The following is a 23766-nucleotide window of genomic DNA, read 5'->3' as shown; positions in this document are numbered from 1 at the left end:
GTCGTACGCAGCTTCGAGTACCTTTAGTTCGCACAGAAGTACGATAAAATTTGTTTAAAATGTGCCCAATGATGTAATAACTCTTCGATTACAATAATTTTCGCTTGCGTTTTTTACAACTTCCATTAATTGAAACAGTCGAACAAATATTTAAATCGTACGTTTTATTGTGTTTTCCAGAAAACGGTCTGCTCTCCTTCGAGAATCCCAACTACCACCTGGATCCGGCCCGGCTGGACGACGCTTTGAACAGCAACGAGAACGGCAGTTCTCTGTACGATGAATTGTATCAGGAATTGGTCGGAAACGGTGGTAGAAGCGGCGAAGTGACCGGCGGCGACAGCGGGGGTGGTGGAGGTACGAGGGTGCAGGCACGCAGAACTTACGCGACGTTGGATTTGGGCAGTATGGGGGTGGACGTCAGCCAAGGTCCTCTCACACAGGATTCCGTGACGGACGATGCGGCTGATAACACTGACAACCATAACCTAGGGTGAGTCGGAACGTTCATTTTTGACAGTGGATATTAAACGGATCACGTTGTCGCGTAGCCGGTCTTTTCGCGAAATGAACGACGTGACTGCGGTTCGATTCTTGGCTCTGCTACATCGGATAATCTTTCCTCGAGGTCTACGGCTATATACATCCGATACGCGACTCGAATAACGTACGATTACAATTTGATTCGTGGAAGCGGATAATTCAGGTTAGACGGAATCGAGCAACCATGTTGCAGTTTTCATGGTCTTGCGAATCTTGCGATTTATAAGATAATTCAGATACAATCTGAACAATACGCATCAGCTTTGAAATGAAAAATATTCGCGATTTATATTCGTCCACGTAATCATCTTCCATTTTCTATCCAAGATATTTTGATGCTTTTAAACATGAGCCAAGGCAATCGATAGAATTCCACCCCGAATTTTCTTTATCCAACCGGCAGGAATATCCTAGAATATCTCCTCTCCGAGCCCCGTAAGCGTGGAACGAACGAGAAAATCGGTTGCCAGTAGCGAGATCGAAGTACGGATCCACCCCCGATCGTCCTCGTTCTACTGTAATATAAGGTCCGGCCGCGTAGAACCGTTGATAAAACTTCCAGCCGGACTTCATCGGGCCACCGCATAAAATTTCAATAAATCCGAACCCGTGAAAAGGGGCTCGGACAGAAGGAACGAATGGGCCAATGCTACATGCCAGTTCAAACTTATTCCCGACTGTTACAAGGGCTCAGCGGGGCCTCTGGTTATTTGTTCGATCGAAAATTCTCCTTTTCTAGTTCCGACACTCTCATCGATGCCCTTCTGTCTCTCCGATCCCGTTATCGAACTCTGATAAACGTTCCCTTTTAATTTTTACATTTTCATAGTGGATGTCAGATATTTTTCGACTTCGATCATAATTTGGAAATTTTCTCTATGACGTATAAAATCACGTGGAATAAATTTGCGAACGAACTTGTTTTTCAACATCGGATGAAAAGTTTGATCGAACGTTCTCGTTCGTCGGGGAATCAAGACTTTTCCACGAAAGGAAAATAAAGCAAGTCTAACGGAGGATGGAACAACTTCAGAGAACGATTCAAAGTTACACGAGTTTCGCCACTGATTGTTCAACGGGCCAGAATTTTCCCTATTACTTCGTGTGCTCCCCTTTGATTCACGCGGCGCGTTAAGTTCCTTCATCTGGAGAGGATCTTTTGTCGACGATGCTTGGAATTACCGAAATCCCATCCCGGCTCGTTAATCTCCCAAACGAAATCTTCGAAACGTTCTATTCGATAGGCTGGCATCGTTTACGTCTCTTTCGAATCTACAGTCCTTTCGTTCGATCATTTATAATTAACCTTTAATTTTAAATTCCTTATTATTCCGATATATAAAAATTAAACGAACAATCTTTTCCTCTTCCCCTTTTCTCGTCGCTTCACGCTGGCAATTCATTTATTTCCTTCAAATAATTGTCTGAATCAGGCTTGGTTTAACGAGACGGAAAGAGAATCGTATCTCTAGTACATTTGATCGAGATACACGTTAATGGACGGCCGCGGTGCCGTGAACTTCTTCCCAGCAGGATAATAAACTGCTCTCTTCTCATCGTCCCTCCTTTTCTGCCTCGTCCTTTTTTCTCACCGTCCGGAAATCCGGGCGAGCATAAAAATGCAATTAAGGAAACGCCTGGCGTCTGGCACTGGGGGCTGCATACTTCTTCTCCTCGTGAAAGGTGGCTTCTTCTTACCCGTTCCTCCTCATCCCACCCACCTCACCCTTCGTTACCTCTTCTTTGCCTTTCATTTCCTTTGGACTCCACCGAAATTCAGTTCACCGTGCCTCTGGTCGGTTAAATGGCCGCAGACTCGGCGAACAGAATAGATAAAACACCGTCGTGATAGCGAGGGATGAAGCATCGACCTCGAGCAATTAGTGTCCCGAAAGGTTTCACCGTGAAAGGGTTCAATGGACGATCGATGAAAGGCGTTCTTTAATCGTCCCCGTTATTTTAACGTCGTTAATTATGAACAGGTTTCTCATTGATCACCTGTGGAATATGAAATTCCTTGTTTTCTACCGGTAGCAGTTTCTAAAGCGTCTACACGGTAGATACCGATCTCTCTCTCTCTCTATCTGTTCGTCGTGTTGCAGCAAGTTAACGAAGCCATCAACGAACGACAATCCGTTGCACTTGATCGAATTTTCCGGTCGAGGCAGAGTGGAAAAGCGAATTTCCGTGCCTGAAGGCCGCTCGCTTTCATCGACGCTGTAACGTTAACTTCGTTTAAGCGTTGATGCGCCTGAAATGTACGCAACGTTATGTTATCAGGCACTCGACGTGCCCCACTAATTTCATGGTGTTCCATGCTAGGCTGCGTCGTAACCGCGCTTCTGGAATATCGGTAACCTAATAGTACGCTCGATTATTCGGCAATCGGTTCAGGTAATTGCGGTATGTTCGAATCTTTTCGGGAAAACTTGGCTATTTAAACTTCGTCTCTGACGTTCGAGCCGGGTGATCGGTGTACCTCGATATCAGACGTTTGAAACCTTAGACTTAAAGGGTCTGAAGCTGAAGGAATCATCTCAGTTTCTTAAGGAGATTCGTTTTCGAAGTTTAGCGAGGTAAACGGGTCGACAGACGCTTCTTCTCTTGACAGTCTTCAGGAATTGAATCCGCTATTTGATATCCCGTAGTATCTCCAGTTTCGCGTGGGGATTTGTAGGACAATAGCTTTACTCTAAATAATTACCCCTTCGAATATAATTAATCGCTGGAGGACTCGGGATGTCGATGCAATTTTGAGAGTCCAGCCACTTTGTCGAGTGCAGAGAAAGAGAATTCGAGCTGAACGAAGAGAGAAGGGAAGACAGATCTGCACACGAGACGTCCTGATATTTCGTTTCATTCTCCGTCCCCTGGTTGGATATTAGACGATAAGCTCCCGAGGAAGTAGGATCGAGGGACGGCTGAGCAATGATCGTGCGGGTCAGAGATTGAACTCAATCTAAACTTGCGACAAACTTTGCTCGTACTCCGCGCTATCTCTCATACTTCTGTCGAATCTCACCGCCTACAACCCTTAACCTTGTTCCGGTCCGACAGGTTCGCGATCGTTTCAAAGTGTAAGAGTGTAATTCACGAAGGAGACGCAACAAGAGCTGAAAACACCATCTCTCTTAACTTCATAAGACAAGAGATACGTGTTTCGTGTCTGAAGGAGAAATTTCCTCGAACGATCAAAGCAGAGATCAACGGTCCAAGTTGGAAGACGTCGGTGGTATCAATTAGCGATCATTCGTCTTTGATATCCGTCTCGTGGGCTTCCCGGGGATCTTCTTTAACGAGCTCGTTTCTCCCTTGGCAAGAAGAGACAGACATCCATGAAACTCGAGTCAGTCGTCGATGTACGCGTACTTGAAACCAGAGTAAATCTTGTTCGAACATTGACTGGACGAGCTGGTGATAATTTTCAGCCAAACCGAAGGGGTGGGTCATCGCACAAAGTCATAAAATTCAGCTGTGAGTGAAAAGCAAGCGAGTGTCAGCTGACGCGTTGCTGTTTTCATTTGAACCTTCGAGGATTAATATGTCCGCATTATTCTTCGTCCAACGAAAACTGGCTCGACTGTGGCGGCCACAGTAGTAGCGACAAGAACAGGCCAGGCAGAGATAGATTAATGGAATCCGCATCAATCTCCATCGGAGTTGAAGGGCCGTCTTCCTCCCAGGAAGCCATCAGCATCGCCGTTCCTATTCACTTACTGCTATTCATCGTTATTATGCATCATGCTGCTCTTGTTTTTTCGAGACGATTATCTCGTCGTGTTTCCAAGAGAGTTAGCAAATGGACCGATTATTTACGAGTGACTGTCGATTTTTCTCCTGGCAATTGAATTTTTATCAGGCATCCTTAACGTCACTGGTATTCTCACAGTTTTTCAACCCCTATGTTCGCCAAAGTTACTACCCTGTTTATCAGATACCATTTACCCCGCCTGTATTGCATTCCTTTTTGTAAAAATCCTTTATACGCGAGGGCACAGAAAAGTGTCACGTGTAATCCTCCCTTAATTTCGCGCCTGCGAAAGATTACCATGACCGCGTATGCGCCAGGATCCTCGCCTCGCTTCCGGAGCAGCCTTTCATTTTTATTATCCTGCCGTTATATTATGCGGTAATATGTATGCGCGGTGACACCAAACTGGCGAGTGCTTTTCAAGGGCAGACCACACGAGGGCATTGAATAGCACGGTATAATCGCAGCGTTTGCACAAAGGCATCGCCTGGTAACGGGACGTCTTCGCCTCCTGATAAAGTCCTCCCAAGACTCGGGCCATTCAGGAAGCGTGAACTCATAAGGAACGACGCCAACCTCTATTCGAGGTTGGCTGCGAATTGCGGGTCATCTTGTACAATATCGACCCCTCCTCTATCAGCTCGTTCGTTTCATCCCTCCATCGCCTGTTTCGTCTTACCGTTCGCTTCTTATCTGCCGGCATCCTGTCGACAATACGTCCCTGGAACATTAACGGCCTCCAGCGATCCCGTATTATCCTCGTTATATTTTATATCGACTTCGAAACACCACGATATCTTCTGTGCTTTGGAAGAAAAGGAAAGTAAGGGGGAAATTTTCGGACGTTTCACGGGCGCAAGCCTCGCGTAGCGACGTTGTAAGTCACCTCGACAACACCCTCCGGAGCACTCGAAAGCCGAAAGGCACACAGCCGTGAGGAGGAACGAACCATTTTCGAGGGTTTTCTGAGGAAAAAAAGAGAAAGAAAAGAGGGTTGTAAAGGAGGGATAGGAGTGGCGGAACTCGCACCTCGCAAGGATAGATATCTTAACGATCGTGTCTGAGGTGGGATACATTGGGCGTGAAATAAGGCGCCTTTGTTAGGGCAGCTTTTCTTTAGAGCCACCTCAAACCATCCCCTTTCCCGACACTCAAAGCATTCGCCTGTAGTTTTCTACGCTGGCACCCTCGCAACCGCAACCGCTGTCAGGATCACCGAAGAGGGTTAGCCGACTCTGACACTCCATAGTTTAGCCACGCTCGTTCTCTGGCTACTAGATGGAAAAGGAGCTACGGAGAACTACTTCCTCGTGCCGACTGCACCGGATACAGTTCACCCTGCTTTCCGTGAGAGTTAGTGAAACCGAGAAACTAGCAGTTTGCGTGTTTGCCCGTCTCGAATTTTGCCGAGCGAATTTTTTTACACGCTTTCGTTACCGTTTCCTTCCGCTCGTTTTTCACACAGCTTAAAATATTTTCCCCCGGATCTCGGAAAATACCTCGTCGTCTTAACCTTGAACCGAAATCCAGCGGATGATAGACGGGTGATATCGTATGCACTCCGTACGCTCGTCACAGTATCTTCAAGCCTGTCACGTCTCGCCCTTCCCGGTATACGGGGTGAAAATTTATGATAGGCTGCCACCGGGCGTCCTTGCGTCCCTCTAATCCCTTTACCTGCAACGCACGCCTCGCTTTCTTTATTTCTCTGCTCCTGTAAATTTCGTCTCGCTGATGTCATCGATCACGCGTCGACGTGCAACCCGATCGGAATAGAGATTGCCAAAAAGCTGGGTCGAAGATAAACTAGATTACCCCAAATAATCTTATTCTATGACGCTTCTGTCACTTTTTTCTCCAACCAAAATCAGTCGTATTGTTCTATCGTGCTTTGTGTTCCTTCTATCCTTTCGCCTCAGAAACGAATATCATCCTAATTAAACTAGGAACATTTACTCGAGGAACCTTTAATGTATTAAACTCAAAGCATAAGGTTCACTAACGAGTTTTCCCAGTGGTTTCAGGAGCTTCGGTCAATGCATAGTCAGACGTGTAGAACGTTCAGCGCAAGCAACTACCGAGACCCTTGTTAATAAGTTACCAACTTCGTGGTTCAGTTTAATATTATTATAGGTATATCAGTTATTAGTAATTAACGGCTATTTCCAAAAGAAATGATTTTCACTTGACTTTACACCTGCGACCACCTGGTCATTCCTAAAATTAATAATTTCAATAATTACATAAATGCAGCCAAAGGCAACGAACAGACGGCGAATGCGATATTTGAAAGAGCAACAAGCATGCTAGGGTAAATGACACATTGTTCGCGTATCGCAAGTACATTCATTGGATACTCGTCGACGTGCCTGGCGAGTAAGTACTCGTGGACGCTCGCGAGTGGGCCGAGCGTAATGTCGGACGGTTAAATAATGCAACGAATGCATACAGAAACCGCGCATACGTGGTCACGTTTGCACGGTGGTTCACCGTCGACCGCGTTCCCCGATAAAACTTGCACGAACCACCCACGGATCGAACTTTTATCGCGGCTTATCGATTATCTGCCAACCACGTAATTGGATGATTTCTCTGCTCGGGACGTTGATGCCCAATCGAACTCCGATCTTCCTCCTTTTTTCCTCCTTCTGGTTTCGTCAACGCGCGACGAAACCGCACCACCGGATCGTTTTGATGCTCTTGAATCGAATCGGTCGACACTTTTACCGAATCTACTTGCCGCGCGATTATAACTGTTCAGAATTCACGGGAATAATTTCGCGGATGAACGATGCATCGCGTTGAACAGAAAATATGTACTTTCTTCTTTTGTTCGGTTGAAAATTTCCGATCGGAATAGAAAGCCCGGTAATGGGGGTTTGAGATGGAACGAATCGATTTGCGGAATACGAGAGTAGTTATTATGTGTTCGATATCCAGGTTGGATCGTTCTTAGAAACTCTTGAATACTGAATCACAGTCAGTGTATTATGGTACAGTTAATTGGTACAGTCTGTTTAAAATGCCAAGTAATTGGGTTATCCGTCCTTTAACTCATTGTCATATAAAATATAGACAAATGTAGTTAATTTTCGTGCATGGATGATTAATGTCAAAAGGTTACAATACGGTATAGAAACTCTGTTCTCTTCTAATTTAATTAGCTACATTGCAAGAATATAATGTTATGCACGTGGTGTTTCGATGTTGTTTCACAAAGTAAATATCGAACCGCGATACAATTTCTCCTCTGCCGTTTGCTGTTTGCTTTTGTACGTCATAGATAGGCGTCACGGTGGCACCAGCTATGAATGTACATTCGTTCCACACCCACGCAGATAAACAGGACTTCACGGTACGCTGAATGCACTCAGTGTTCTCGATACGTGGTCCTCAAAGCGTACATGGCACCTGTGTATCCCATTCGCGTGATGTTTTTCCAATCAGATTTAATCTTTTCGTTTCGTTCAATGGCGCGCGAGGAGTGAAAAAAGAGAAACGCGAAGGTGTCGTAGGACCATTTCATGTCCCGTTCTATAAAATAGAAAGATTCTCGATTTTCATGCAGGAAGATTTTCCTGGACACTTTTCCCAGTACACGTAATTTCGTAAGTTTATTTCCACCGCATGGAAATTAGAAAATATTTAAATTTTATTTTCAATTCTCTCAGTGTACGTTATTTTTGACAGAGCCTGTAGTTCGAGCGAGCGTATAGACAGATTTTACTCTATATCGATCCAGTCTGAAAAAGCTGTGCTCGAGGCTGGTCGCGCGCGCGTTCACGCACGAGGAGACACGCTCGCCGGTCGTCTGAAAATTTCAATCCACGATTTCCATTCTAACGAGAGGCCGGCTCCGATCGCGGCGCACCAGGCCGAGAACCTTTCAATTTCATGCAAATCGTCGGGCATCGTTGCAAGAGGCAGCACAAACACAGCACGACGTCGTTGAACGTGCGAGCGTAAGGGAGCACCGTCGCGCCGCTCCGGTTGCTTGTTATTAAAATGCTTACACCGGCCGAGGGTCGCTGGAACACACCGGATATTGCGGATTTTTCCAGCCACCAACCACCGTTGCTCGCCGTTCACGAAAATTTCTCTGCCCCTCCTTTTTTTTTTTTTTGCTTTTCGTCTTATGAAAACCGACCTCACTTTGGCTTCCTCGATAAAAGGGAACCGCTTCGTGCTTCACGTTTTGTCGTTTTTCCAATTGGAGGATTTCGTAGGGAAAAGATATATTCTGAACACGTACCAAGTGGATAATATAAATTTCATTTCGATTATTGATACTAAATTAATTTTTTGCAAATTGCAACGTACCACAATTTACCGCGCGATTCTAAATGTATGGAACGTAAATGGAGAAAGGTTGCCGGTGTTCTGCATAAAATTCTTACTTTACTACTCTACTCTATTCCTACTCTAGCCGTTACAATTCTATCTCTCTGTTCTTCTTTTCTATCTTCTCATCCTCAACGAGATGCTTCTTTTTGGATGGAACTACTCTACGTTACAAGCGCTTTAATAACGGGCGCCGGAAGCGCGTTTATACGAGCCTAAAGGGGGTAGTCAGTTTCGCGCCTGTAACCAGCAATTTGCATAAAATAGGTCAGTATTTATTGCCGCCCCGGAATAACGAAACTTCTCCAGCTCCCGATATAATTTCGTCCTTTTGAAATCCAACGAAATTATGAGATCAAAATCAGCCCGCGTCCGCTAGTCGAATCGTTAAAATTCGGAAAATACAAATTTTATTCTAATTGAAAATAACAGAAATTCTAATTTCAGTATGATTAGTGGAATTTATGGGATACCCAGTGTATTTAGGTTCATCGTCCTTTAACGGTTTGATCGATTAAACCAGGTCGCTGAATAACGAAACATCCTGTCTAAGCTATACATATGTACATCGTTCAATAACATAAATTCTGAACGATGTCGCTCGGAATAGTCTGTCGTTGGCAGATCCGATGTCAGCCGACTTATTAAACGATTATAGAGCATCAAAACTGGCAGGCAAACGATGCTCGCGATTGGTTTTGAACAGGCTGGATGAAACGAGGCGAGTTAAACGCCTCCCGTTAAGCCGTAGTATCCATCCCGACGATTTTCCTTCCTGCCGATCGCCTCCCTTCTTCCTGCTCGCCTCCTTTCGTATTCATCGCCAATTTTCGCCGCACTGCGCAAAACGCCGATAAATCGCATTAACCGGAAACGGTCCACAAGCTGCGATCGTCGGCTCATTCGGTCGCGTTTAAATTCTCGTTTACAGCCGTTTTCTTCCCTGGCCAGGAGAAACACTGGCTCTCTTATTATCCCTGACGAGAACGATATTTACGTAGCTACCTTCCCTTCCTCGGGGCTATTTATTAGATTATGCTTGCTTGTCGATAATGTTTGCGCTGAGAAAATTGCGAACGCGCGATGATAAACAAGCTGGTTGTAAATCTTGTCGCGATAAGAGAGAAATTGATTATTAACACAAATCTTCTTTAGTGCAGCGTAATAAAGTTTCTAAGGAATGTTAAACTATCGTATAAATCACCAACGTGATTTCCGAGAAGAAGACAAACAGCATTGCAAGTTCGTTTGCAACGATGTTTAAAGTCCACCGTGCGAAAACGAAGAAACTTGAAGACCCTTCGCGTTGCCAACAATCGATATTGAATTCCCTGCTCGTACGTCGAATTACCAGGTTTCCGTTGAGCCGCAGTAGAGAAGGTACATCTTAGGCGAGACGGAGGTGCAGCGGTAACGTAGCGCTTGGCAACGAATCGCTTTTCATCGATGCACCTTAATTGCAATTGCACTCGACCGTTCTCGTCGAATTTCACCGATAACAGGCGCATCGTGAACCGTCATTCGAAGCATCCTTTATTTTTCTGAATAAAAAAACTAATTCGGATAAAAATATAATTTAATTACTTTTGAAATAAAGTATATAGATCGTCCGTCTTGACTATTTTATGGCTGAAACTTTCTAAAGTGTTTCACACATGCCACCCGAAAACCGATACGTTGTGGAAGATACTTTCATATACTCTAACACATACACTAGAATCACTCGGTCTCACAGTATTTCTTGTTGAAGCACACTTGCTTCTCCTTCCTCTTGGTTCGTCTATTAAACGAGCTAGACGGAGCGAAGAATAGGGGTGGTGGAGAAAGGAGCGAGAACGTTGCGAAGGATGCACTTGGCACGAATCGGTTCTTCTCCGACGGCCTTAATTGCAGTTGCACTCGGCTTCGAGGCTATCGTCGAATTTGCCCGTTAATGCCGATAATGGCCACGCCGACGCTCGGCGAAGTTGGGCCAAGTGAATGCCACCGCGTAGCATCTTATCGCCGTTCCTGGCACACCGTGTAAACGCCGCAAGATAACGGCCGATGCGAATAATTATTTTCCTGAGGCGCCGTTTAACGTCCGGCCCGTGTGAAACTTTCGTCCGCCCCGGCTTCTCTCCCAACTTCGACCCGAACTTCATGGAAAAGTTTTAATTGGCGAGCGGTTCATTGTTTAATTCGAAGGATCGTGTTAATCTCTCGTTACCCTGTAACAGGGAATCGCTGTTCCATTTTTGTATTCCATCTATTTCGTAGGAAATGTAAAATAATGTAGATTGTACTTTACAAATCGTCTCGATAATTTTAATTAAGTCTAATAATTAATAAATTAATCCTTGAATAATTCTCTGAAGAAATAATTCTCCAAATTGATTTTTCAAAATTTAAATCTCTTCTTATTTCATCGGCATTGTTTCAAATAAGCAGAAACGTTTGCAGAGAAACGTGGAGGTTTTTCCTATCGACCGACAAACCGGCAAACGTCAGTCACTCGGTTCATAGAGAATTCCGGGCAGACGAATGCGAGTCGATCGGAAATTTCGCGAAGCCGGCGAAAGAAAGAGGGTGGTAGCCAATCGGCTTTGGTCACACGTTGGCATCGTTTTCCATCGTGTACAGAATGCACAGGTACCGGGGTGATCCTTCCAACGCGGACGGCTTTCCACGAACACGTTATTTCGTCGTACAAAACCGACCGGCTCATTGACATTCTGCCAACGGTGCCGGATTGTAGTACCATTGCTCGTGCTACTTCCTCCCACGGTACCGTATCGACCATCGCATTGTACCGACTCAATTAACGACGCCATAAATGATTCATACCGATATATTACACAGAACGGAAATTACGGGAACTGAATTGCCGCGTGTTCCGCGAACGTCTGCCCCTCTGGTGAAATAAATTGGCCAGGAAAGTTGTAGCGATGAAATTGCGCGGATGCATCAATTTGCATGAACGTTTCTTTCATTTTTTTATTATTATTATTATTATCATTATTTGCATTAGCAGTCGTGACTCGAAGCGGACAATATATATTAATTATTTAGTTAAATTTAATATTGTAATTGTGATGCAAAATTTTCGAGAAACAAAGTCAATGTCTCGTTTTCACGAAGGAGTTTCCCCAAGATGTAGCTATTCAAAGGTCGTACATGTCTCGACGGAATGTTTCGGGGTATACGCGGCTCTTGCACACGCGTGCAACATCATAGAAAGCCTGGCCCGTCTATTGGCATTCACCGGACCACGGGAAATTTCATTTATATGCTAACTCGAAGCGATGCGGCCGTCCCTGTCTCCACCTTGAGATCCCCGACGAAACGCGTCAGCCGCACCCTCGCACGCTTTCCGGCGAACTACTTAGAAGAACGTTCCTCGGGATCCTAGCTCCTACCAATAATTGATCCGTCTCCACTTTCTCCTCTTTCACAAGCAATAAATTATTCCTACGGTACACGGAAAATATAGTTTGCCGAGCGAAACGTGTATTATTAACGCGTCAACTTCTGTGGGATTCGTCTTTGCAAATTTAACATTTCCTATTTTAAGATAACGAACATTTTATTTTTTAATGAACCGCGTCAAATAACTTGAATTTTCTTAAACAAATAAGACACATTCGATGTTCCTTCCTAGAGATAGACGTTCGCAGAGGACGAACGATGGTTCTCGCGGGAAATTCAAATTCCCTCGCGGTTTGGCGCGGCTGCGGTCGCTCGGCTGGCCGGCTTAATCGCGGCGTAATTAACGCCATACGATAATTGGGCGGGGCAGGATGCAGCCACGGGAGGACGTCGTTATAGCGTCGGGACGGCCGCGTTGTGTCCTTAAGCGTGATAATTCGTCCTGACGCGGTCGACGTCCTTAGCCGACGCCATGGAGGGACGTCGACCAGTCACGATTCGTTAGCGAAACCGACTCCGTTAATTGAGAGTTAAATTTCTCTTCTTCGCGGTCTTTGTTCGCGAGAGGAAAAGATGTAAAAGGAACGCGTGGCACGCGTCAAAGCGATCTTTCAGAAAGGGGTGATTCCGTGAAACGCCTTTTTCGAGTACGTTAAAATGATTACGTTTTGGTTGATCATTAAACAGAGAAAATTCTGCGGGACTTGCCTTAGAAATATTTAGAAAATTTCAATATAATATTAAATTTTTTTTTCTTTTATATTTTATATGAATTGTAAGAATAATAATTGAATTGAATCGTGCTCCTTTTGATGTAATTGAGAGAGAGTCTAAATTGGTGTATATTTTTACCGTTTCTTTTTTAACAAGCTTACGCGTTGTTTCGCCGAATAATGTAACGTGCACACGACGAAAGAGACGTACTAAAACGGAATAAGAAACGTGGAACGAATGGAGACAGTCTGGTGTATCATATGGGACACGCGTCACGTCGTAAACTTTTCTTCGCCGTCTTTCGCCCTTTTCCTGTCCTGCTCATCTTCGCGAAACGTTCCTAAAAAAAAAAGGAAAAAGCGAACGAAGAGTTCTCCTCGGGGCCGAAGCAGCGTGTTGACGCGTGTTATGCGAACAAATACCTTCAGAGGCAACGTAACCTCTCGTGCGATCCCTTCACGACACGGAGCAGCCAGATGAGCAGAAAAATCGACGTACTTTCGAGAGGAATTTTGCGCTTTTCAGCTCCGTGTATTACGTCTCTCTCTCTCTCTCTCTCTCTCTCTCTCTCTCTCTCTCTCTCTCTCTCTCTCTCTCGAGAAGAGGATTTTTGAGCGCAACGTTGAACACAGTTGTGCGGAAAGAAGATTCCACGAGAAATTGCATTTCGCACCTTCTGGAATTACGTTCTTCCGGAGAAAAATTGCGCTTCGCAAGAAACTTTAAGTGGACGAGTCCAAACATTTGCTACGTTTCTCGTGAAAAAAGATTGCCATATATCCTAATTCCACCCTATCCCGCTGAACATTTTCCATTCGTTGCGTAGCCTTCAAAGGCCGTGACTGGAGGAAAAATCGGCAGAGCTTGAAAAACTTGCCGGTTCCCGGAGACAAAAGTCAACGGTGCGTGAGCGACATCGTAAAGTCCCGTGATCCGCCTGCTGTCCGTTCGAACGGAAGCTGGAAGGGACGTTTCGTACGTTTTCACATGAAAAAATTTGCCGCGTCCGTCATCGTTCATTAAAACGTTCAAAAAGCCGATCGAAACGAATGGAGTACTCCGTCGAAACGTTGACTAAACGGCGCGTATGTTCGAAACTAATAAAACGAAATTACAGGGAGAATAAAAAAAAAATGACTCCATCAGAAATCTGGGACGGTCTATCGTACATAAAACCTCCCCCTCCGGCGCGGCATAGAAAAAACTCGTAAAGTTTACGAGACGATTTTGCAATTTCGAAGCAAGAGACAGCCTTCCAGATTGTACGCTCGATTTGCCGTGGCTTTGCGTCTCGAAATTTCGACGGTAAAAAATTCCCGGAACAGGCTCGTTCTTTCGTAATCCACGGGTATAGGGTATGCATACGAAAGATGCACTTCCGAGATAGAACGAAATTCGTGTCCGAAACAAAATATGCAAATGTCCGGGCATAGTACGTAAGGGAACTACCTGGTCAATAATCAAGAAAACAGACGACCATCAACTTACATCCAGCAAATAATAATAATTCCAACAAATAATATTGGATTCTTCGGATATGATTGGAAAATTAAAAAGTCTTTTTGAAAAATGACCTGAAAAATCTACATAAATCTAATTTATAAATTGATTAAACGGTTGAAAGAAAGAAAAACGTGACTTTCGGCAATAGTGTAATCGTCGATCGTCTGGCGGAAGGGTTGGAAAATAAAGTGGCGACTGAAAGTGCAGAGACAGGGTGAGTTGGAACCGCAGGTAAATGCATACAGACAGCACAGGTTGATAGTAGGTGACCTGTACGCGTGGTAGGGAGTTGATCGAGGGCCAACGAACCCTTCTTACCCTTTGACCCTTTCGTACAGCCCCGTGGGCGGAGTGACGACGTGGAGGATCCTCTCGACCGGAAGTGCTTTGCAATGCAAGTCGCCAGCACGGGTGCGCAGAGGTCTTTGTAGCAAGGTGCAGCAGGAGGCTTGAAACGAAGTGCAATGGGGAATCGATCGACGCGTGCGAAAATCGAGAGGTCGATCCGTTCGTGCGACTGCCACACGAGCCACGCTTTTCATTTTTTTTCATCATTTCGCGTTTAAATAGAGCCGCGTCTCGTCGCGTTCACGGAAACGCGGTCTTCGACTCCGATGCCTCAGCTCGAAAGGCCGCAACTTGGGAATAAACAGGGTGGATACCATTTCCGTCGAGCTTTCTTCGACTTTTTCAATTTTCATTTTCGTATAGAGTCTGTTTCCTCGCGGTTTCAAAGGGTCAGACTACGAACGAAGCGGTTCATTGAATATTTTTTCCTTTCATAAGACAAGCTTTTCAGTGAATTATTTTTTTACCAACGATCGATACCTCGCGTCGCTTAGATCGAATGGCTCGTCTCGTGTAATTTTCTCGCTGTGTTTGCAAATTATTCCAACCGGTGTTGAAACACGCACACAGAAGGAGAGATAGTTCGATATTGCGCGAGCCGGTATTCGAAATGAAGTGCTCTCTGCCTCCTCTGCGTTGGACAATCCACGAAAGTCTGAGTGGAGGTATCGAGTGAAAAAAAATCTATAAATAAATATTCAACCCTCGTCCACCCTTTTTGTTTTTCGTTCCTCGTTTCGTTGGAGAAGAGACCGCCACGTTCGAGTGGACCCTCGACACGGTCCGTGTACGTGTTTCTTTTTCTTGCTTGCTGGCTCGTTCTGCCCATCCCGTGAGGATCGTAACGTTGTCTTATACCGGTCACCCTCTGTCTTCGTCTTCTTCTTTCCGTGTTTTCCTTGGAATTCTTCTCTCTGTGGTAGCTGACTCGGTGAACAACGGCCGTGACACGAAAGGAAACGCACGAAAAAGGAATTACCAACAACGCGGAGTCAGGAGTACCTTTGAAAATCGTGTTACTTCGCCCTTCGAAATACAGAGCATCCCGGATAGAAGGTGAAAAATGGCTAGGTCGATATTCCAGGACGTGGCAGGGTGGATAAACTCTGTCGTACCTTTGTTCTATTTTCTCTTCTAATCTCGAATCCGCGCTTCACGATTCTGTTCTATCGAAAATCTGATTAATCCTCTCGGTATTTAGCAACACACATATCAAAGAGAGAGATGAATGGAAAATATAGGTCGACGACGAAACCCCGTGGATATTTTTACTAGTCGAACGGTTAACGAACCGATGCGAACACGAGAATCAAGCGATTCGAAAGCGTTACGCTTCTTGACACGCGATAAACGATGTTAAACCATTTCCATGTCGTCCCGTTACTGTTCCACTCTGTCCCTCTTCTCTTCCCTCGGTCACTGTGATAACGAAATTTCAGGTGATCCAACGGGCCACGCCGCTTTGAGCCGCGATAACTTCCGGTTCAGCAATTTCATTGCTCACGCGAATCTGCGCTTAACTCCCGGATTTAATTTATCGTCTTCGTCCGAGCAGTGCTCGGGATCGTGTTGCATTTAACCTCCCTTCGTCCCCTCATTTCTGTCCATCATTATGGATCTGCGCCATACTGGTCGCCTCTCTTGAAATAGTTCTTAAGCGGGTCGTCGAAATTTGTCTATCTCATTACATCAATCACATTGATGGATTTCGAATTTGGATCATTCATTAAATATTAATCCAACAACTATCTTTAAAATATCGGCCAGAAACTAATGAGACGTTCAAAATTTCTAACAGATTTCAGTCTTCTCTGATTGGTAGCATAAAGCCATTGGAAATAAAGAAGCTAATGCAAAGCCACGAAGGAAAATAATATTTGTCAAAGCAATCGCTATTTATAGAATACCTTTGACAATTAGCAATTTCTGAACCGCAGAAATTTCCGACGAAGTGAACTTGTTTCAAAGGTGTCAACGATCCCATCAACTGATTAGAAATTCTGTCGCGAGACCAACTCGAAGACTCGAGGGTATTGGCCGTCCTTATCGAGTTTACCACGAGAGTTATCGAGTCACGTCGACTAATTAACTTGCGCAGTTGGGAATTATGAGACTTGCATTTAACGCGTGAGGTGCGTCGCGCCACACGGATACAGTTTGCAAACTATCTAGTCAACGATGGAATTCCAACGCTCGGATCTCGTTTCTTCGAATAATTACAACTATTTCACTCCGGCATTCAACGAAATGAAACCTTGGCCCGGTCAGACGCTTAACGAAACGGCGATAAGTGACTGTCGAATCGATCCTGACAGTCCAGTTTCCGTCGCGTTGTCGTTGAATAAACGAAGGAATTAAATAGAGTGGCTATCAATTACAGAGGTGGCGGAAATCAAGGTGAATATCACGGTGAAACTGCGCTATCTGGTGGCAAAAGTGGAGGGTGGTGACGAATGAATCCATAAAACTCCGCCTTCCAGCACGATAGCAGCATCGCGGCACCGATAGAATCTGCAATTATGCTTACGAAACGTTCCAGTTATTTTACGTGTTACGTTCACGGAGCTTAGGCGTCGGTGAAACTATACTCCTTCCACTCGGCTTCTTTTCTCTTCGCGGTTTCGCATGAAAGAAGAATGTCGCGCATAAGTACCATCCGCGTCTCTAGCCCGATTCACCGTTTCCCTATGCAATAACCTCTTTCCCCCTATAGTCGTTCAATTTCATTGGCAAACGACGCCGCCTCTGTAATCGACTCAATAACGAACCGACTCGATCGAGCAGCAATTGCAACCGCGACAACGAACAGGCAACCACCGTGCGTTCTCCGATATCGAGGAATAAAGAAAAAGGGGAAATAGAAAAGGGTAAAAAACCGGGCGTTGCTCGAATATCGATACATTTCTCTCGGACATACTGTTTCGGCAACGATGTTGTTATCGCGACGCGACGCTGCGCGGAGAGATTGTTGCTCGTCGACGAACCGTTGCTTTATCGGTGGTAATTTTACAACGGGCACGATAACAATTCTCTTTCTACCCGCGAAGAATATCAGGAGAAAACGATTTCTAGCCTGGCAAGCTAGCTAGCTTTATTCCCCCGGGAGAATGGAAGCATGAGTTTTGTCCCGCGTTATTATCAGTTCGTCATCTTTGTCTCAAACGTTGCCAACGAGCTCTTCCCTTTCTTCTCCTTCCTTCTTCCCGTCTTTTCAGCCGTTCCAGTCGCTCGCCGAGGCGAGGGTGGAAGAACCCTTCCGAGGGGTTCGGCAAACATAGGCGACACGGCACTTTGGTCACGTGGACGATAGAATGCAGCCAGCTTGTTCAGAGAAACGGGAATATATCTGCGATCGAGAGAATGCACTCGATAAGGCCCGAGGGGAGCAGTGCTCTCTCTATTGATTCGGCTGCGGCATTTCTCTGCCGAATTCTGTCCTGTAATCTCCGCTGCCGTTGCGTGCACACGTGCGTCCGTCTATTCAAGAGGAATCCGTTAATTTAATAAATCATTGGAGGGACGATACACGGGAGAACAGATGGACTGACTGTGAATTCGTTTATTCGATTGGTATATTCTGGTTGTTCGTTGCGATACAACTGTGACTTGGAAAAACACATTACTTTGGTATTAATTTGAAAAAATTGCAAATTTTCTACGGCACATGTCGAGTTTATGGGTTTATTACCGTTGAATGAAGTATTTAACTATTGACGGATTTAGGGGGCTAATTTATTATCCCGTTACTAACACATAAACGAGTTAAAAGAGTTATTTTGTTTCGATCGAAAAACGGGTGTAAACAACATTGTCCGGAGGACGGTACGTTTTTCACGTGGATTTTTCGACGGAAAATCGCGCTTCCATCTTGATGGTTGTTTCTCTCGATATTTTCATTGTTTCACGGTGGAAAATATTTAATCCTCCCCTGTTTGCTAATGGATTCAATCGCGATACGCGTTGAATAAATAACAATCACGGTATTTTTATTCCATTTTTCGTGTGCGTTTCTCGTTTACCGATGATATCTATTTTCGTTTCACCATTACGTGATGTGTAACGAAAGAGGATTCATCGACACGAGATCAATTTTGCAATTACCTTCTGAATTACAACAAACAATTAATTAATTAACTTATAACCACCCCCTTGAAATTGAAACTTCGGGAGAACATTTTATGTACATCAACCGGATAAAAACAGAGAAATTTTGCATCCAATCAACTGGCTCCTCTGTTCGAAGATGCAGGAAAAGATTCGAGGGGAAAATACATTTTACTTTTCTTCTCTTCTTCGTTCCCGTAGCCCGGTTGATCGCGGGGTGAATATATCAGCCAGTAGTCTCGTTTCTTGCGTAAACAAGTCGTTTCTACTGTCGGCAACTTCCACCTTATCTACTCAATTAGACAAACTACTTCTTCGTCGGCAAACATCGTTGCGAAAGCGCTTGTTCGTCTTTCCGCGCTTTGTTCAGCCGGTTTCGCTCCGCTTCGCATCTCTCTATACTTGTATGTACTTACGTGTATACGTGCGTGCCCAAGCGAAACTTTCGAATTTACTTTGTCGAGTTCTCGCAGAGTTGCCCTAGCCGAAAGCAACCGGCACAGCCTCTTGCTCGTGTTTATTAAGAGCAGGGGTGAAAAGTTCCGCGAAAGTAGGGGAAATGAAAGTCTCGAAATCGTTGCTTTCACCCCGGTGATAGCGCGGTGTTGCAACCCTTGAAACAGTCGAATCTTCACCGAATCACGACTGCATGTTAATGCACTCGTTCCTTAAGATCCCTGGTCGTTCGAAATTTTGATAGCCCTTTACGAGCCCCGGCTCGCTCGATGGCAATTCGTTTCTATTATATCGTCCTCGTTGGGATCGCGATTAAAAGGGCCGATGAACGAGCTGCATACCCGCAGCGTTAAACGGCTCAGGGCTCGCAGGATTACGCGTTTTCGTCGTTCAACGATCTCACCCTCCTACACAGATTACGCTATCGAGATCGGAGTAATTTAAAATTCGCGTGATCCTGACTAATGTCAGCAACCCGGCCGACAACGTGCACGCATGAGTCGCTTTCGTGAGAAAAGGAAACGAAAAGTATGCTTGTGGTTGTGCTTCGTGTTGTAAGCGTTGCTGATTACAGAAAGTCGCGTGCAACTCCAATCTGGTACCTGTACGATACGTGTTACGTAATGTTTTTTTTTTTTTGTTTTTCAAGGAACTAATATAAAGTAATTCGTGGTATTCGATTTTCTGCAACAGAATTTATAGTTATGTAAATTGATGCATCCTTGCTGCTTACAATTCATCCTGCCCACGCGAGGAAGTAGTAAAGGTCTACCAAACAGTCGACGGCTGTTTTCATGTACATTCCGGCAGCAAGTCTAATTCAAACGCTACTTTGTACACTGTTTCGCATTTCATGCAAGCAATTTGAAAGAAAAGCAATAAAGAAACAGTGACGGTACATTGTCGAATAAAAAATACATGGCGGTCCAGCTGCGGCGACCGCAAGGCGCCAGTAGTATGGACACGCGATGGTACGGCAGAATGACGTCATGGGCCATGGTCGAATATCGCCGAGGAGGCACGAAGTTGGCCGAAATGTACCGTCTGGTTGGCGAACGGCGCTCAGTCTGTCGTCGACCGTCGTAGGGTCGTGGCGCGTACACGGTGCGTTTCCTACCCTAGTATAGTCTCGTTTTCTTTTCATCCCCTCTACGCGCGTTATCGAACAGTCAGTCTCGATGAATCGTTCGCGTGAAAATCGAACGGTTCTCTGTCGATTGATCGGTCCGGCGATCTCGTGCCGGTGAAACGATCGCGTAGTTCGATCGATTTCGCTGTTGACGCGGCGAGGACTCGTTTCGAAATCGCAAAGGTTCCAACAACGGCGGCGGCAGCGGCGGTTGCGGCGGTCTCTCCCTGGCCGAATTCGGAAGAGGAGAGTATTGATTGCACGCTTCTAAATGAATAACAATCCCGGTGCGGTGGAAGTCGAGCTAGTGCCGCGACTCCCGTCGCACGCCGATCTTGCTGGCAGCTGACTGTAAGTGGTTCGAATGTTCGTTTCAAAAGTTCATCGCCCTCTGTATTCAGTCTGACAAGCCGCAGCCTCGCCCGCTCCCAACCCCTCCCGTCTCTCTGTCAGTCACCTTGCTTCTTTATCCGCCAGCGGTGTAACTCGACCACGTCGAAGCGTCTGGAAACGAGTGGCGGCCGGTAATCGAAGTTTCAAGCCGCCGGAAGAAATATTGATTCGTTCCACTGCCGCGAACCTACGCTACTCGATCTACCTACTTGCACCGACGCGCTTTCGTCGCCGCGACTATGTTAAAGCCTTATTCTTTTTACCTTCCACATCTTTTGTATACCTGCGAAAGCGTACTAGGCGATTCTTTTCCGCGGATCAAAGAGGAAACGAAAGCTTTGAAATTGCCGCGAATCTTTGCGTAAAAGAATCGATCGACACGAACGCGCTCGCCACCGTTGATCGATGAGAATATCGTTTGAGATCGTCGACAACAATGCGTCCTCCGACGCACACGGACGTCCGCGTTTTGCTCAGCATCGCGTGAAATAGTTATCGAACGCCACTTCGTTCACCTGCGATCGGTTTTGCAAAACGTCCTCCCTCCCATCGATAAATTCCAAGAAATGATAACGTTTTTAACCTTCGAATCAGAAATAAATCGTTCCTTACAATATAGTCTCGGGTAACCGATACTTCGGATCTTCTCCAAAGAAGAGTCCTTATATTAAGAACCACCCACGCATCCATGCAGAATAAGATACTTTGAAAAGAAAAAGTACGGCCCAGAATATGCACGGAAAGCAACGCGAATACGATAATTAAATTTTCATCTACCTTCTAAGGATCGCTTTGCAACGGTGTGTAATTAACGAACGGTGAACTGGTTAAAGCGATCGGTACATAGGAAAATGATATAGCAAGTTGACGGCGGGTGAAACGGGGTGGTAGACGTCGATAAAATTTAAAGGGCGTCCGGCTCGACGCTCGAGCGATCTTTCGTGCGAGTTAAAGCAACGCTACTCGATGCTCGCGTTTCTCTGTTTAACGTTAGGGGCGGTCGTCAAAGTTGCGCCGAGTTTACCGCTTGCCCGGAAGCCTGGCCGACTGAAAAGAGTCTTGGTGGGAGATTCTAGGGATGGATAGAAAGGATAGGGGGCAGCCAAGCTAGGAGTAGACGAAGGGGTGGTCGATAAAAGCTACCCTCGCGTGGCTGCGTTATTACGTATAAAGCGGGGATTGCGCCTCTCGATGACTGCACTTCGCTTCTCGCGTGCACGCGCTTCGCCACGCTCCGCTCTCGATTCTCCCGCGCCTTTCGGTATCGTTCGATAATAACGATCGAACGATTAAGCCGGCGTAATCTGAACGACGTATCGCCGCGGAAAGGAAATTTCGCGTTGCGTCGTTGTTATGCGAATATCGATCGGGTTAACGGGAACCGTCAGCCCGTTGCAGCTTTTCTTTTGGCGCAGTCTTTAACGCGGTCGTTCATCGACCGTTTACCTGGAAAATGGGATCTATGAACCCTCCTTAACGAATTCATTAACGCATCGACTGCTACAGTGAAAATTACTGTATCTAGATCGGGATGTTTTTAACACTTTACTTTTTGTAAAATTTAAATCCACGAAGCAGAGAACAATCGCGATTCTCGCTTGAAATGCAAACAGCGTTGGATTTATCTAATCCAATTTAGAAATTACTCGCTGCAGAGGATATATCCGTTCCTCCAGGTGAAATTGTTCATTGTGTCGACCATTCGAGGCGAATTTCATTTATAAATAGAAGATGGTGTTCTACAATTCCGACAGATCGGTATCTCATGAATTTATGCACCCTTTAACCTAATTATTAATCACTCTTTGGCTAACCACGCTCGCTAACACTTTTTCCCCCTAAATGCGAACACCATGGACGATATTTCACTCGATTACTCGTCCCCTCGACGAGAATTAACTTCGAAAGAGAAGAACAGTCGAATCGGAAAGCCAGAACCCCGTCATTCATACTGATACGAATATTCCATTAATCCGTTTTCGAAACGGGAGTCGAACGGAGGGGGTTCGACGGCAGTGAAAAGGGGAAAGAGAGCGAAGGATAGAAAGTTTTTTTTTTTTCAGATGGAAAGGCAGCGGGAGGCAAGCACATTCAGTCGGGCCACTTCGCCATTCCCCGCTTTCGCGACAATCGTTAATTAAAGCCGAATGTCCTCCAGAGCACTTGCACTTGCACTTGGGAATCGTAACTGGTCGATCCGCGAGCCCTTCTTTCTCTCCTCTCGTACGTTCAATACCTCGTTAATCGTGATTCGCTGCCGGTGGAATGGATTTTATGAGACCGCGATTCGAGTATAATCACCTTCAAAGGATCTATAAATAGCGCTCGTGTGGCGTTACTCTGCACGAACAAATAAATTTCCCGCGTCCAGCCTGCCAATGGCACGTGCCGTTTCGAAATCCACGAAATTGCTTTTATTCGCTGAAAACCATCCTGCTGTATCGTTGCATTTCTATTGATATTAATTGGAACATGGAAAACAGTGAATATATATAAATTTAACACCTTCAACCCCATGAATTGAATATTATCGAATGACTAACAAAAGATGTTAGCAAATTCGAACCGATTGTACCCTACATAATTGCTATTACAATGTCTGACCTTTTCTACTGTGGCAGATTAATCGATTAAATTTATTAGCAGCATAAATTGCTAGCAACTCTAGTAACGATAAACGCGTGAAATAAGCATCGAATGTTTGTCGTTTGTCGTCAATTACCTCTTGGCTCATTTGATTCGAGGAAAAATCGCCTGGTTGTATTGGCGAACCTTTGAAGCTACGATTTCTATGCGACTCGATGAGGATTTCATCGTCGTGGTCGTCGTTGTTGTTCGCGGAGTACTAGCTAAAGTGGCGAACAGGTCGTAATCGTATTTCGTTGCAAGACTGCACTTGAACGCGCTTTCGTATCAGTCGGCCGGCTCTCTGTGATCATCGAGAGAGAAAGAGACGAGCTTGATACACACAGAGTCTCTCTAAAATTAGAATCCACTTCACTTGTCTGATCCTTCCCGTCCTTTTTCTCTTTCGGCCGCCTTCCCTCTGTATTCCCTCGCTGCCTAATCATCTCCC

The 23766-nt window shown here is 45.3% G+C and overlaps 1 protein-coding gene across 1 annotated transcript in view; it reads left to right on the top strand.

Annotated features, from left to right (window-relative positions):
- Nucleotides 1-23766, top strand: part of LOC117600534 (protein Fe65 homolog) — an 85159-nt gene that overhangs the window by 44347 nt on the left and 17046 nt on the right. Inside the window, exon 3 of the mRNA XM_076692659.1 lies at nt 181-493. Coding sequence (XP_076548774.1) covers nt 181-493 — 313 coding nt within the window. The remainder of the gene's footprint in view (nt 1-180; nt 494-23766) is intronic.

Source organism: Osmia lignaria, chromosome 15 (genome assembly GCF_051020975.1).
Source record: "Osmia lignaria lignaria isolate PbOS001 chromosome 15, iyOsmLign1, whole genome shotgun sequence".
NCBI lineage: Eukaryota > Metazoa > Arthropoda > Insecta > Hymenoptera > Megachilidae > Osmia > Osmia lignaria.
Note: the sequence above shows the minus strand (reverse complement) of the source record. Positions and strands in the feature narration are given on the sequence as shown.